The 17,278-nt window shown below is 40.0% G+C and overlaps 1 protein-coding gene across 1 annotated transcript; it reads right to left on the reverse strand.

Annotated features, from left to right (window-relative positions):
* Positions 1-4,188: 4,188 nt before the first annotated feature.
* Positions 4,189-10,317, reverse strand: VBP1 (VHL binding protein 1). The gene is made up of 6 exons (XM_053473571.1): positions 10,179-10,317; positions 7,236-7,360; positions 6,307-6,373; positions 5,601-5,699; positions 4,912-5,050; positions 4,189-4,468 (listed from the first exon to the last, which is right to left on the reverse strand). Exons 1-6 carry the CDS (start codon positions 10,254-10,256, stop codon positions 4,398-4,400), a joined length of 579 nt encoding a protein of 192 aa, XP_053329546.1. The 5' UTR covers positions 10,257-10,317; the 3' UTR covers positions 4,189-4,397.
* Positions 10,318-17,278: the final 6,961 nt, after the last annotated feature.

Consider the following 17,278-nt stretch of genomic DNA (forward strand, 5'->3'; position numbering starts at 1 on the left):
ATAATTGTTCTGGCTGATAACCTACGAAAATAAACCACAATGATGACTAAATGAATTATTTATCAAGATTTAAGGGGTGTAATAGCTAACATCCAATGCTAATTCTTACACCTATAAGCGGCGTGTATCCTGTTGTTCTTCTTGTGCTGTATGTGGGTATTGCCATCATGCAGCCTCTTTGCATATTTTAAACATGGCTCTGGTATAATTTTTAGATAGCTTTAAGGAAGAACTATATATGTTAAGACACTTGGCTAAAACAATGCAGGTGGGTGCATGAATGCTTTCTACGCCTCAACTTTTTGGAGTCCAGTGCAATCCGTACTGAGGGATTATGGGAGATAAAACAAAATGTTAATGAAATGCAATAGCTATCTATGTCTCTGATGGGGGGTTGTTGTGATGTCAGAGCTGGAAAATATAAATCAAAATATCTGTGACACTGAACATTAAAAATAATGAAAGGTTATACATTTTAATGCTGAATTAATGTATGTTTTTACCTTGAATGACAGTTTCCCCATTAGTGTAAATGATCAGTACACTTGATTTAAATACAGACCTTATTTACTCTCCTGAACTGTTCTGTCATTGTGTATATGACAGTCAGGGAAGTGAATCATGGAATCATAACCGTTGCAAGAAGGCATTCACCAAGTCACAAGATTTACCTTCCTTTTCACAATGTTGCCTTTAATTTTATGTCATGGAATGGTAGTAGCTGGCCTTTTTGACAAGAGAAGACTATTCATTTATAAAAGTTACATTTAATATAGAGAACAATGTACGATAACAAATGTTTATATGTTGTGTTACACCTTACAAAATGGGTTAGCACTTTTCAGCAGTCGGTAACTCTTGCTGAGCTCACCGGGTCGTTGAATGGCCATTGATAGCATCCCAAAGTACCCCATATCTCACAGGAGACTTGCAACAACTTCGGCTTAGCAAGTTTTGTCTTGAGTTTGCAATCAACTTGATAAAGACTTGTCAGAAACGGCTACAAGTTGAGAGATGAGGGATTCATCTCAGTGGCAGGTTGGTAGGAAGACAATTTTCCTGCTGCTCTTGATGGCCAGATGTATTCTTGGTCTTTTGACGATATCGGCAGCTTGACTTGCACGCTTTCGTGTAAAATGTGTAGGCCAACCGTGGTTAGATGCCTACAGGTTCCTCTAAACCCTGCTGAAGTCCACAGCAGTTAATTCGTGGTACTACTGGGTTCACCACGGGGACATCTTCCCCAGGTTTGTAGTGAGCCTCTTTATCTAGGAGTTGATAATTTAACTGGATTTCTATTAATAGAAGTTTCGTTTTATATGACTGAGCCGAACTTTGACTAACATAACGTCAGGCATGTTGGTTAGACATTGATAAAACTACCTTGACCAGCCCAGACTTTGAGTCTGCCACTTGTACCAATTCTTAATGTTTTTCTTTCATATCAGATTGTTGTACATGCTAAATCGATAGCGACACTAACAAATACAAAGGAGGTGGTTTAGAAGTTAGGAGGAAATTTAAGTATCACCAGTGGTGCTCTCGTTGCTGTGGAACTACAGTTCCTACACTGAAGAGACACTCACACACTTTGTTTTTTTAATGTTTTGTAATCATCAGGGGTGCTGAAGTTTGACTGAAGCTTGATAGATACCTGTTGGGTACACTGGTCAAAGAAGCCGGTCAATCGGCCACTAAACCCAATGGACTTTATTCTGTTTCTACCCTCCACCTTCTAACTTCTTTGTAAACCCAAGCTTTGTGTATCTTGATTTCAAGAGTTCTATATCCAGATTTCTGTACATTAATTACTTCTAGTTCACTATATTCAACCACAAATTAAGAAAATGGCTATAATTTTTTTCCCCTTCTGTACCTGCTACGACTTTAAAAAGAGACCTCATTTTGATAATGAAGCATTAGGTACCTGTCTTCTGTGAGTTATTGCAGAAATGACGATTTTCAAGTAGATAACATTAAAATCTGCATGCTGGATTTGCATTTCTCAGAATGGCCAGGATATAAAACTGTACACGGCCCTGTCCTCATTTTGCACTGTAACTGTGAACATATGCTATTTATCTAGCTGTATGTGAATGAAAACATGCTTGTATCTAGAACACAACTGTCAATATGTGAAATGAAAAACTTGTAAGCTGTCTCTGCGTTTGTTCTTCTTCCATCGGTGACATTGTGAAATTACATCCTGCCAGTGACCTCACTAGGTGATACGGTACCTGTTTTTTTCTGTTTTGCCAAACTTTTCCCCCCTCAATGAACTACCACACGATGGAAACCCTTACCCTGTTCAGGATCGCCAAGGTCCAGGCAGGCCAGATTTTCTAGAACACGACCATTGGCAGCTCACACAAAATGCTAAGCGTGAGGCTTTATTAAATTCCTTGTTTGTTGCTTTCCAGGTCAGTGTTTTTTTCCCCATACATCAAAGAGAAACGCATAAACTTCAATTTTCGTTTGTTATATGGACATCACATTCTATACTAACGATTGTAGAAAGATAGCTCCCTAATTGAACTCTGATGTGTGTACTTCCATTTTTTCTTCTCTTACAGCCTATATATTTGTTGAAAGCTGTCAAAAACAAGAAACTCTAATATTCTAAATCTTTTGACATTAAAGGTTTGAAGCAAAAAAAAAAAGTTGCTTTCCCTTGCTTCCTAAATTGAATAGTATAAAACCATTTAAGTATTTATGGGTTGGCAGGACGGCGTTCCAGCAGCACTTACCGCCAGGAGCTCAATGATTGATTGTGTAGTATGAATAAAGCACACAGTGAGAAGAACCATTGCCGCCATTTTGCATTGGGGTGGAGTAATCTTTTCCTCACAGAACAATGCACCGGGGTCTATCTGTATGTTCCAGATCACCAGTAACTGCATATTAAAAGGTACAATACCACATGAAACTCACACCCAGAGCACCACCTCAACACTTTATTAATGTGAAAACAAGTAGAAAAAAAACTTGTATATAACACATAATTCTGCTTCAGCGGGAATTAATCGGAACAGAAACACAAATGAATCTCAGGCAGATGCGTATTAAGACGTTCTCGCCGAGCAGTTTGTTTCCGGCGTACAAATTCACTGCTATGTTAAGAGGCCGCTTTTTAGCAGCACATCTCCGTTCCATGATGTATAGTGCTGTCGGAGGGCGTTCCGCAGATACGCCGCTGCATTGTCCAGCAGATGCCATACCTGGTGGCTTTAGCCATATTACATTTGTCACTCAAGGCAGCCATTGCTGTAGACTATTAACATACTGCAGGGTTTAAGTTTATTTTCACCACGTATTTATTGGAAGCTTGACCAAGATCAGGTATTTCTACATACATCATACATACCAAAACAAAAAGGGCCTCCATCTTAGATTTTATAGTTTAACCCCCCCCCCAAAAAAAAAAACCTGACCATTTTATATAGAATCCACTGAAGTAATTGGTAGCAACTAAGACAGTTTGGTATGTACCACTGCCTCAAGAACATGTATAGACAAACCTGTCCTAGTCATATCACTGATTGCTACAATCTATCAAAGGACTACGATAATGGATGTTTCAATCTTTTACAAACATCATGCCTCCATCATTGTTCTTTTATCGAAATTAAAAAGAATCACATAGTAAAAACACACAGGCACCCACAGATAGCACCAAGTAGTGAAATAGGACTTTGACATGCCTAGGGCAGCCAAAAAAAGTGACTGTGAAAAGCAGTGGCTGGGTAGTAAGCACTTGTAGCAATTTGGTGATAGGCTAAAGATTAATAGGGTTGACTGATCTATATAGCATTAAAAAAAAAAAGTAAAATTATTTTTATGTAAGACCCACAATCTAGATTTCCCCCCATGAAGCACCAAGAGTTACCTAGTATAACCCTCTTCTGCAACAAAAGTCGCTTAGTATAGGGACTCTAACGCAAGGATGAACGGATGGGGAAGTCAGGATTGCAGGCTGAGGCACGTGGAAAGCTTTATTTGGAGGGGAAAAGAAACAGAATTGGATGACAGTTGGCATCTATATAAAATGTTATGTTACACAAGGCAGTATTCAGACGGTGACAAAGGATTAGAATACGAATGACTGAAAGTTACAAGCTTCGGAGTCCATGCTTGGACCTGCTTGCTCTGGTGGAAGGGTTTGTAAGATTTACGAAGGAATTCTATGAATTTATGCTGACCAGTTTTATTTGTTTCAATCATTTTCATACACCTTGAAACATGCATGAAGTCCAGCTCATCAAATAAATAAAAAGCCTGTGTTCGGATCAGCATTTTGCCTTAGAAAATGAAGACATACCGGTAACTATTCCAAAGGTTCATTGGAGGTGGTTTAAAACTGTGTGTCTGGAAACGAATTACATTTAAAACGATACGAACTATGCTTTAATTTTAGACGGATCTTCCTTGTGTCTTCTTTTTACATCCCAATTATAAACTCTAGCCATATCTGCGAGGGCGGTTAAGGAATCTGAACAGAAAACCCATCCTTCACTTTTCTAGTGCTTTGTTTTTTTTAAAAAGTCAAAATTACCAGAATAACCGTTTCAGTTCTTGAATATTTTGCCAAACTACTGTACAGATTTTCTTTGCTAAAACACATTACTGTATAGCCGATAGTTTGCTCTCCTGTTTTTGTGGCATACAGCTCCCATTGTGCCAGGCTCCCCATAACTTCATTCCCTTCTTCATTGACAATCAATGAGTTCCCTTTTTAATACGTACAAAGTAGCTGTGGGCTACACCTTGAGCCGGTTCAATGACAGACAAAACCTTAACCAACAGTAAGTAAAGTACCTGGTGAGGAGATCGCTTCTCCCAGGGCAGGGAGAAACTGTACTGTATTTCAAGTTAAATAAAAAAATAAGGTTCCAAGACCTCCCAAAAGGATACTGACTTCTGTGATGGTGAACTGGTCCCGCAGGAAGTCGAGGTCCTCTTCGGTGGATTCAAGGTTCTTTGTAGCAGTGGAGAGATTCTTTTCTAAGAGAGCCTGAGCCTCATCAATATCGTACTCAAGCATTACATTTGCCTACAAGAAGACACCAATAATTAAAAATATACATGTACCGAACCACTGAAAACGGGAGACCATCTAAGATGAGAATTGAAGCCATTCCTACATTTTCTAACCAAAATATTGACATGAAGTAGTTTCAACTGAGCCACATTGACTAAAAGCTAAACATTCGGTACCATCAAGTTTTGCATTTCAAAAGGTAATTTTGACTAAATAGGTAAATTGGGTAATGCCCAACTCCAGCACAACTTAAGTTCTAGAAAACGGAGGCTAGTTTTACTACATCCTTTAGATCTAGCAACATAAAAAACAGAGTTATCTAATATAAAGTAAAACTATTTGCATAACAGATTAAAACCTAAACTCTAATTCACCAGCCTGCAGACGCAAACTTCAATCTTCAGTAACAGAAGGGTAGGAGTTGATACAACTCGTTCTGGTCATAGCTTCTTACATGACAACCTAATTAGGAAGGCCTAATGCATTGTATGGGCTCGCTGCTAATTGAAGCCAGTCAGTTTAGCAACGTTTACAAGCCTTGGTGATGACACTATATACTCACCCCTAACCACAAACAGACTTTATCTGTTGGAGGCACAGAGGCTTTGGAATATAGGTTATCTGCCAGTAAAAACCTAGTTTCCATAGGTTCGGTAGTATCCTGAAAGACAGAAGATCTATATGAAAATGGCATACTTCAAATATCACGACCAAAGTTATGCTTTAGACAGAGCTACGGAATTGGATGGCGCTATATCAAACAATAATTGTTTTAGGCAAACGTAAATTATGGATTTTGTTATGGCCAAAGCAAAAAATGAAAGTCTCGTCAATAATTTGCAATTCGGCTAGGAGATGAGGATGTATAGCTCAAACACACAATATATATACATTATTTTATATATCTGTTGTCCACACACCAAGTATTGTATGAACCCTTACAAGCCATTCTGCGTTCAATTTAAGATAAAGTCACAAGGTACTTATGCATTCTTCTACACTAGGAGTGTCATGGACATTAGACTGTCCCTTTAAGATCAGAATATGCTTATCCTTTCAGCATAAAGTGCTTGAAACTGTTTGATTGGAAAGACTTGCTATCTATTATAGAGACAAGAGGTTCTATTAAGAAACAGATGATCCACCGTCCCTAAAAGATGGTCTGCTCCCATGCCAACTACTGCTTTTACTAGTGATCCCTCACACCATCTAGATGAACCAATATTATTCACAATTAAGTATATAAAAAAATTTCTGTAAAAACATACCTTTTTCTTCTGCATGTGCTTCAAAATTTCTAAAGTCTGTTTAATTTCAGGAATCTGACTTTTTAGTCTAAAGGGGGAAAAAAAGGCATTAATGAGCATATCTCAAATTTCCTTGACAGATTCAACTTGAAATTTATTATGAGAATAATGAAAGCACAGAGGTCCTTGAAAGTCCAGTATACCCTATTCATGTCACACACACCAAAAAGCAGAAGAAAATAATCCTATAAATCTCCGAGTAATACATTGCACTTTGAATTCATAAGATCGCGTGTGGGTCGCTATGGCATAAAGCGGTACACAGTAAGTAAAATAATCCAGCATTACGAAACCAAGCGAGTGAAGTTGGGGATGGCGGAGGATACTATCTGAAGACATTTATACCAAAGCCCTGTATTTCTCCATGGGAAGATCACAACTTCAGACCCAGATCTTAAATTACGGAGGTCTGTTACAACACACAACTAAAGATTACCGTGTTTCCCCGAAAATAAGACACGGTCTTATATTTATTTTTCCTCAAGAAGACACACTATGGCTTATTTTCAGGGGATGTCTTATTTTTATTAAGTATGGTACAAAAATCTACATTTATTCAAATATAGACCTGACAGGGGGAGCCGACCTTGTTGATGGGGCTGCCCGCACCTCTCCGGTCACCTCCGAGATAGCAGCTGTCACCATGGGGCAGATGAGAAGGGCTGCCAGTCTTCTTTACCCCTCCGCGTCGGTACGCTGCAAGCCACGCCTATCACTATGTCTTATTTTCGGGGTATGGCTTATATTGCGCAAATGCTTAGAAAACCTGCTACAGCTTATTTTATGGGTATGTCTTATTATCGGGGAAAAAGAGTAGATATTTACAATTACTTTTTTTTTCCTACGCAATATATAAGCGATGAGGATAAACACTACACAAAGTGCAATACCTTCTCTTTTTCTGAGAGAGATTTAGTTCCATAAACTTATACTTTTGATACTGTTCATCCAATCTTTTGAGCACGATGTCAGCCGTCTCATTGCCAGGTTTCTTCATAAATGATTCTACATCTTCCTACACAAGGGACACAAAGTGATATATTCATCGTATACAGCGATAGCAGGACTCAGCACAGACACCATACTAGCTGCATGAGTCTATATGACAGACAGGCACATGAATTTGTTAAGACATACCAAATAAACCAGACCCTTGAAAAAGCAACTGCCTAGCTCCGTGTCTATTTCATGATGTATATGCACGGGATATACGTAAATAAGTGTCCTGTTTCCTATCACATTAGCATGAACTTGTGTGTATTATATAATATGTATGCAATTCTTAGTGGAAGACTTGTCCAATACAAGAATGAGAATGACAGATACCAATGAGGTTACAGGGGTCGGGCCTGACCAGAGTCAGCAGCCCCTGTCGGTTTAGCGGTGCCGAGATGCGACGCTCTAGTTACTTGCTCCCTCTTGTGGCTGTGCAGTTCAGCATATGAAACATCCAGGCAGTGCCGGGGAGAACATTTGTATTGATGGTACCTCCTCTATTCCCGGCCGGCTTATGCCTAAATAAGTCACCTGAATGATTCTTAAAAAACAGTAACAAAAGTCATTTTGATGAGCCACTGAGTAAAGCCCTTTGTGGGGTCGGGTTTTACTATCCTTAATGACTAGAGCTTTTTGGTCCTCCTTTTGCATGTTTAGCACACACATGCAATTTATACTGCATTTGCTCGATTATAAGACGACCCCCCAAAATGTGAACATTAATTTAGGAAAAAAAGAAAAAGCCTGAATATAAAACTACCCTATAAGAAAAATGTTTTACTAGTAAATATTAATTCACAAACTATTTTTCATATTTAATAAAAACTATGATTGAGAATTTTTTTGTTTTTATTTCCTTTTATTTGCCATCCTGCCCATCTGCCCCAGAGCTTGCTACTCTGTCCCCCAGATATGCCTTTTACCTGCCTATATGCCACTCTGCCTCCATGATTTGCCCCCATTATGCCACTCTGGCATTTAAGGGGTTAAAAGGCATTTCTTGGAGGGCACTCTGCCTACAGGAGTGCCTTATACCCCCCCATATGCCACTCTGCCCCCCCCCCGACGTACCAATGGTTCCCCAGACTCGTACTTCAGACTCCCTGGGGTCTAGTGGGGGCAGCCGGTGGACGTCTACGCAATGCGTGTAGACAACCTCTGCTGCGCCGGGGCTTCTATGACGGAGCACCAGCGTGACGTGACCTTCCGGCGCTCCATCACATAAGCCCCAACGGAAGTGCCGACAGCAGCAGAGATTACCATAGAGGAGGATCTGGGTCCCCTGCAGATCTGCCGGGGGATCTGGATCTTAGTCTTGTAGTCAGACCTTGAATATAAGACGAAAAAACCTCGTCTTATAATCAAGCAAATACGGTATATAGTTTGAATAACAGAGCTTTCTTTTGATACCACTATTCATATAACTCATCATAAGCCAAAAAGCAGAAGAAAAATGAAAAACCCAATTTTTGGCCACTGATGAAAAAACTGATTCATATTAGACACCACCTTGCACGCATAGGGGTCACTTTTATTTAAGGGGGTACAATTTCACCTTACATTTTTTTGGGGGGGGGTTGCTTAGGAACAAAAAGGGCTTTATTTTAAAATTTATATTTTAAGTGGAAGGGTACAAGGAGTTTAAGCAACTTTTATTTCATTAACCATTTCAGCAATGTTTGATACTTAAGTAAACTTTTTTTGACCGGAGATCCATTTGGAGGTCTTTTAAAAACCTGGAGCCCAATGATGCCTATTCTGATGCCATGGTGATCACAAGGGTCTCCTAATTTTAAAACATGCAGGCATCTACAGCCCTCCATTGATATTGATCGCAGTGATCTGCCTGAATCCCGCACATGAGCGGGCCAGGAGGGTCTGGCTTGCCTCCCTGGGAACTCAACTTGACCTTAGTTTCCAGCCGTGTTGGCATTTAGACCTCCAGCCAAGAAAACCCAAACTTCCATTCAGGCATTCTCTGTTAATTCAGTGCAATCAGCACTTCTGCAGCTACAAACGGCCAATGCTGGCTCCGCCTGATATACATACATACATACATACATACATACATACACACACACACACACAGGGCAGGCCCTGCCATGGAGCAGAGTGGGGCAATTGCTGCAGGATCCCCCAAGATCCTTTAGAAAGGGGATAACACATTAGAGCCACAAAAATGGCTGTCATGCACACGAAAGCACTTATGAGGTCATTACTCATGTTTAATTTAACGTACATAACCGTAAAATATCTGTTTTTAGAGACGTGACAGGTCTGTCTTAAAGTTACTTTACTTGGACATAAAACAAGTGCGTGCACAGTAAATAAAATATATATGTACCCTGAGATTAATCATGCCATTAATCTGTATCACCCCCTGCAGTCAACATATTAAAATAATGAATCCAATTCACAACTACTGCCATTGTGGGGTTTGGGTTTCACTGCCATGGGCCACTCTAAAGCCTGACAGCTGCCATGTTACCAGCCTGCGATGCGGCACAATAGGCACGGTGCAGAAAGGACCTCCATCGCTTGAAGTGAAGCGGTAACACACGTGTGCAGCTGCGAAGCCATTGGGTATTTTAGGCTTTTCTATCAGGGGGTCCGAAGTTGGGCGCTCGGGGAGAGGGGGTGGCAGCCCCGGCCAATACGATATGCGGAGACAAAGCCAATGCAGAGATTGCCTTGTAAGGGATGCCACCGCCTTGGTAACCATGATGACAGCCTGGGCCTACCAAGCCACATGCAGGCCCTATATTTTCTAGAAGACAGCTAGTGCTGGCAGAGTGCGGCGAACACGGGGAAGAGGCTGTACTTAAAGCGAGTCTCACCACAAACACCGCCTCAGGGATACCGAGGTGAGTCCGTTTTAGCCCGGGAACACCGCCGCCCTCCGTGGTCGTCGCCATCTTGGAAGCCTTGCGTGCCGTGCGTCTCTAGCTCTATAACCAGGGAGCCGCTGACTGGCCGAGCCCTCCGCTCTGATTGGATAGTGGTTACAGGGGGCGGAGTATTGTAGAAGGTGCGGTATCCGTACAAGGGACCGTGGGCTGTGTGGCCAGAGTTGCGCTGTTGCTTAGTAACGTGTCGTTAGTCCGCATCAAGGAAAGCGCGGAAAATAAACGTTGAGGCCGGGAACCTCTATGTGGTCGCTGGCCCACAACAAAACGGGATCTACGGCGCACATGTGATATTCAAAACCCGGGGACTTTAATACACGTTTTCAAAAATCTTTTTTTTTCTTGAAATAAATTATTTTTCAGTCAAAAAAGTTTCTCCAGTCGTAAAAAAATCGATACAGCCATAAATATCAAAGAGAAGATGGAGTCTTTAGTAAAAGCTCTGAGTCCTCTCTCCCATCCCAATACTTCCTCACCTCATCCCCATAGTCTACCTTTGGCTCAGGAGAGGGGTTCGTTACCCATTAATAGAATAAATTGCATGACCGCAGTAGTAGTAGTAGCTACTCGCCTTACTAACTTCCTCTCCTCGAATTCCCTCTTTGACCCTCTACAGTCTGGCTTCAAACCCCTTCACTCTACTGAAACAGCTCTAACAAAAGTCTCCGATGACTTGCTCTCTGCCAAAGCAAAAGGTCACTTCTCTATTCTAATACTATTGGATCTCTCTGCTGCTTTTGATACTGTTGATCACCACCTTCTTCTTGACTCACTTGCTTCTACAGGCATTCGAGATACAGATCTCTCCTGGATCTCCTCATCCCTGTCTAACCGTTCCTTCTCAGCTTCTCTGGCAAGACATTATCACCCCTTCCACTTTCAGTTGGCATCCCCCAAGGTTCAGTCCTTGGCCCTCTGCTGTTCTCTCTTTATACTTCATCTCTTGGCAAACTAATCAACTCGTTTGTCTTCCAGTATCATCTATATGCAGATGATACCCAAATCTACCTGTCTTCTCCTTATCTCTCTCCATCGCTCATGTCCCATATTACCAATTGCTTGTCTGCTATTTCTTTATGGATGTCACAACACTACCTGAAACTTAGTCTTTCTAAAACTGAACTCATTATCTTCCTTGTCGTTGATACAACCACCACACTACCTCTCGCTCTTTCTCTGTGCATTATGTTTATCACCCCATTCCCTCAAGATTGTAAGCTTGCGAGCAGGGCTCTCTCCACCTAATGTATCGGTTTGTCTTAGTCCGTCAATTCTCGTCTTGTCATACCCCTTGAATATATGTATTGTATTAAGCGCTGCATACATTTTTTGCGCTATATAAAGATAATAAAAATAACGTACCTGTGCAACATGAGAGCTTTAGTTTACAATAGCTTGGGTGGTAAAGATTTGCCACAACTACCCCAGTCTAGATTGTAAGCTCGCAAGAGCAGGGCCCTCTTCTGCTTCTGTACCAGTTTGTTATTGTGTGTGATTTTTAACCCCTTAATGACAACATCCGGTTAGTGACAATTGACGTGCCAGGACCGTCCTGACTTTAAACGGGTGCAGAAAGCAATCTACGTTCGCTTTCTGCACCCAAACGGTGTTGCTGTAATGCCTTGACCTCGAGGCATTCAGCAACACCGCGATTGGCATCAGGGGCCATGTCTGGCCCCTCTCCGGGGCGTCAACATCCGCCATACATTGTATGGCGGCGGACGCCCGTTTTAAAAGAGTTTAGGAGGCGATCAATGATCACCTCCTAAACTTCAATGGTGTCGCTGGAATGCCTCGATCAGGAGGCATTCAGCGACACCAAACACTTACCTCAGGACGGACTGTGACCACTCCTTAGAGCGGTCACAACTGCCACTGCGTGTGTGATCTTTGCCATCCACAAGATGTCACTATCAGGGGAACCTTCAAGTTCCAAAAAATGTAAAAAAATATATATATATAATTATATACAAATTAGCACATTAGCTTAAAACAATTCTTGCATGGAAAGAGTTAAAATACTGGCATATTAAATGCCCATGGGGTGTCTACTTTTAAAAAATGTATGATTTGATGGGGTAAATTGAATTGGCCGGATTCAACAATGTCCCAATTAGCACAGGGGGAAGGATGGCCACACATCTAATTTCCAATTAGAAAAATGCACACGTCCCAAATGTGGCCTTTTAGTTCCCCCCAAAAATGACAAACCCATGCATGTGGGGTATCACTGTACTCAGGAGATGTTGCTGAACACATATTGGGGTGTTGTGTGACAGTGGCATATACCAGGAGCTGTAAATTCATACATAAAGTAGGTATGTGGGGGGAAAATACACACAAAAAAATACTAGTGCAAACTTTGAAAAAATGCTGGTGGTAAAATGTGTGCATACAAAGAGTTAAAATACCAGCATTTAAAATACCCTGGGGTGTCTGGTTTTCATATGATAGTGACCTATACCAGAACCTGTTTATTCATACCCGAACTAAATTGTGAGTGGAAAAAAAATGCCAAAAAATGACTACCACAAAGTTTGACAAAGACTGGTGGTAGAATTAGTCCATGGAAAGAGTTAAAATACCAGCGTTTGAAATACCCTGGGGTGTCTAGTTTTCAAAAATATATGGTTTTATAGGGCACACTGAAATGTCCGGGCTCAAAGATGTACCAAATAGGGCATGGGCAGTTGATCGCCAAACGCCAAAGTTCAACATTGAAAAATGCACATGCCCCAAATGTGGCCCTTTTGCCCCAAACAGCCAGGCAAAATCATTCATGTGAGGTATCGCTGTGACATTTACCAGAACCCTTTAATTCATACCTGAATTAAAATGTGTGTGAAAAAACAAATGCAAAAAAATGACTACCACAAAGTTTGACAAAGACTGGTGGTAGATATGGTGCATGGAAAGAGTTAACATACTAGCATTTGAAATACCCTGGGGTGTCTAGTTTTCAAAAATATATGATTTGATGGGTAAATTGCATTGGCCGGCTTCAAAGATACCCGAAATGGCACATGGGGGGAAGAATTACCAGATTTGGAAAAAATGGCTTTGAAATAGCAAAACGCTACCTGTACTTATTGCCCCATAACGTGTAGAAAAAAGCAAAAAAAAAAACTTAAAAACATTGGGTATTTCTAACTCAGGACGATTACTAGAATCTATTTAGCAGGTTTTTTCATTACCTTTTATAGATGAGTAAAAGATTTTTCAACTAAAAGTTAGAAAATGTCATTTTTTTCATTATACTTTTTTTTAATAGTAAATAATATGATACAATCAAAACAATGTCATCTAAAGAAAGCCCTTCTTGTCATGAAAAAAACAGTATATAACTTGTGTGGGTTCAGTAGACGGGAAAGAAGAAAATTACAGCTAAACACGAGCAGCGCAGAAATGTTAAAACGGCCATTGTCACGAAGGGTAAAGAAAATAAAATCAGCCTTTATCTCAAAGGGGTTAATCGATTTTACTAACTCTGTTGTAACAGCACTACGGAATCTGCTGCCGCTATATAAATGTAATGGCTGACTGTATATCACGGAAGCTTCAGTTAGTGTGTAGTGTAGGCCACCACAACCCTAGTCAGGCATTCATTATATAACGGTGTGCCAGTACTCATGCCGTTACACACAACACGATGCTGGCTTCAGCTGACGGGAGAATCCATACAGCCTGATGTCCTGTTCGGCGGCAGGGAGATGTCTCAAAGTCAGGAAGTACCGGCACAGCTTTTAAGGATGTACTTGTACAGGTTAATGCATATGAGAGTTGAGAGGTCACTTTAAATCGCTGTATTATATGCGTGTGTGTATATATATATATATATATATATATATATATATATATATATATATATATATATATATATATATATAATGTATAATTTATATGCATTTTCTGCGCAGGGGGTGTTCTCTGCTCGATCCATCTCCTTGCACTCGATATAATTGCTTCTAGTCGGCTTTAGTGCTGGCTCGCTGGATGCTGCAGGCCGGGCCTATTCACACACCAGCACGTTTGCCTGGCAAGCACTCCCAATTGTTGGTTACTTCAAGTGGCAAAAAGGACCATTTATATAGAACTGTTGCGATCTTTGTTTTTGCTAACAAAAAGTGCCAAACAATCTAGTTTCAGGTGACTTGTAGTTTGGGGATCTTGAATGAATATCACCATTTTCACGTAACTGAAGTTGTATGTAAATATAAAATAGCAGATACAAGGATTCATAATCAAGCAGCAACAAATGCTTTCCCTTGATGTCAAGATATGGGAGGCAGTCCAGTCTGGGCATTTCTGCCACCAAACAATGTGTGAGAACAGATATCTTCTACACAGTATTTAGGTGGGTTATTAGCATGGGCAAGTTAGTAGAGGCCTAGGATTTTCCCAACTGGCAATGCTACATATGCCTATATGGTGAGGTGGCCCTATGGGCCTATTTGTCAGCTGTGACTAGAACATAATTACTGGCCACCCTTCTATGCTTTTCTAGCAAATGCTGTGATTTATACTGTATAGGTGCTTTGCAAAGACCGTAAGGATTGAATACAACACACTTGTGTTAACATAATGCAAGTTGCCGGTTCCTGGTGCTTATGTCTAACTCGCAACTGCCACACAGTGTGGGGTAACGTGATTGTGAAATCCCCTCCGCTCAACTGGCAATCAATATCTCGAAACATTGACGGACTCTAATCTCTGCCTCATACCGATTACAGTTCATGTCATAGTTGTTCTCCATCTAGTGTAAATGCTTCAGATATTTAAAAATAATTCCCCTTGTGGAAGCCAAGACTGGTGGCAGCCTATGGCAGAGCCAGCATAATCTAATTGATCTCCCTTGCTCCTTGTCTTACCCTTGGAAGGCTGCCTGAATGAATCAGCAACAATCAGCAAATTAACAATAGGGCTAAGAGGGGTTACGGGGAGAGAACAATGCAGGAGATCCTCCGGGAAGTAATGATTGGTACACACAAAGTGTCGCTTTAACATACTCATAATGCTTATTTTAACCCGTAAAACCATGCGTTTCTTCAGTGCACTAAAGTGTGAAATATGGGAACAAAACAGGGCAACTTAATTTCCTGGAAGAACATTCTTTCTACACGTTGTAATCGCTCAGTATGAAGGGTGTGCTTCCAGTGAGTCTTGGCTCTGTACTACAGTTCTAGTATCTTAAAACTACCAATTTGTCTTTGTGACCCCACTTAAAATCATACTCTGCATTTCTGTATGTATCTTTATCTCCGAAACAGCATGAGGGTACTGTCAAGAGAAAAAAATAATTATATATATATATATAATATATATATATAATATATATAATATATATATGAAAACTCCCCAAAAAAAAAAACTCCAAAAAAAAAAAAAAGAGACTACTGTAAATGCGACAGGATTTTCTTAAAAAAAAAAAAAAAGTCCTAAAGAAATACACACAACATTCTCATGGATAAATAGGCTACGCAGTTATATATTTAGCCATACATTGCAATCCAAAATTAAATACATCTTCATGGTCATAGCAACAATATAGTAATATTCAAGGTTTAACCTTTAGCAATTCATTTACTCGAAAATATAATCTATAGCATGGGTAACAATTGATAGACATGTAGTAGATGCTTTCACAGTACAAACTAATTGAAAGGAGAGAGAAAAAAAAATTGTTCTCCCAGTTCTGTACAAATAAAAGCACCGATCCACAGTGCATTGTACCTAAAACCCCTTTACAACACAAGGCAATGTTTTGCAGGGTCTTCCTGGTTACATATGGGTTAATATACCCCCCACACACACACTTTATATTTACTCCTCAGTTAAAAGCAAAAAATCAACAGTTTTCCAAAAAGCATGCAGGTCTTTACTCGTGGCGACAAAAACTTTGAAAAATCTTTCTCCAAACCGATATACAGGTGACTGTAGATCTGAGAATGACGTCACCAACGAAGCTGCAAGACTTAAACTATAAATACACACGTGTGGAGAAAAACTATTTGCTTGTTAAAATATTTAATATAAACAAGTTATTTGAATTTGTACAGCCATCTGCAGTGTCTTGGAGGTATTGTACGTAATCCTTTTCCCTGTAAGAATATTTTATATATTCCTGTAACAAATGCAGGTACTAGAGTCTGCTCTGCAGAGCTTACAGTCTAAATGATGGGTAATGTTCACCTGTTATTCGCATGTCATAGTTTTACTCATACCCTGGATGTTACCACCCGCAGAATACTCTTCCCAGCTGTTCGATCAGCGGTGTATGTTTCATACTTGCATGTGCTACATGTGCACCCAACAAAGTTAATTTTGCACTCTTCCCACGCCACTTTACAGTTTAAATGGCAAGTTAAGAATGTGCTCCTTAGTGTCGTTACACCTCTGAAGTCATCAAATGAAATGTATCGCCAATATAGAAAAATTATAAAATAAAAAAAATGGTTGGCCCAGCAAGTGGGATTGATATTCCAGCAAAACCTAAAATAAAAAGACTAACAAAGTTACAATATAAAAAATTACATTTCTCTATTTCTCCTATTAAACAATGTTTAATAAACAAATATTACCGGAGGAATATAGATGTTATTAGTTCTACAATGTCCACTGCTTAATTAGACCAGAAAGAATAGATGGGGTAATGTATAAAAAGTGTTCCAGTTCTCGTTAGCATAATTTAACAGTAATATCACAAATAATAAGGTTGTATACATGAGAAAACAAAGCAAGCGCATCATTTAGGCTCAAGGCTTTTTTTTCTTGCAAAGTAATCTTTGAGCTCAGTCTACATAAACTAGAAGGACTGAAGTTATAGCTACCGAATATAATAGTGACTTTTATACAGTCTAACATTCAGGGGGTCTTTTACTTGTAAATTCAAAAGATTTTGACCCACCTGGCACTAAGTCGCTATATCTGGGCAGTAATCATTTCAGACGGCAGCCTGGACACGAATGGTCGTAAAAGGGAGCAACATAAATACACTTTTATACATAACCCCATTGTATCAACATGTTTTATTA

This window comes from Spea bombifrons, chromosome 8 (assembly GCF_027358695.1).
Source record: "Spea bombifrons isolate aSpeBom1 chromosome 8, aSpeBom1.2.pri, whole genome shotgun sequence".
Taxonomy (NCBI): Eukaryota; Metazoa; Chordata; class Amphibia; order Anura; family Pelobatidae; genus Spea; species Spea bombifrons.

What these genes read in the sequence shown, in the direction of transcription:
- VBP1 (XM_053473571.1), bottom strand. Translation starts at nt 10,256, where the DNA reads ATGGCGACGACCACGGAGGGCGGCGGTGTTCCCGGGCTAAAACGGACT. An exon ending in AGCACATGCAGAAGAAAAAG is followed by an intron (nt 5,700 to 6,306) that starts GTATGTTTTTAC and finishes TCTGTCTTTCAG; the next exon opens with GATACTACCGAACCTATGGA. An exon ending in AAGTCTGTTTGTGGTTAGGG is followed by an intron (nt 5,051 to 5,600) that starts GTGAGTATATAG and finishes GTCTTCTTGTAG; the next exon opens with GCAAATGTAATGCTTGAGTA.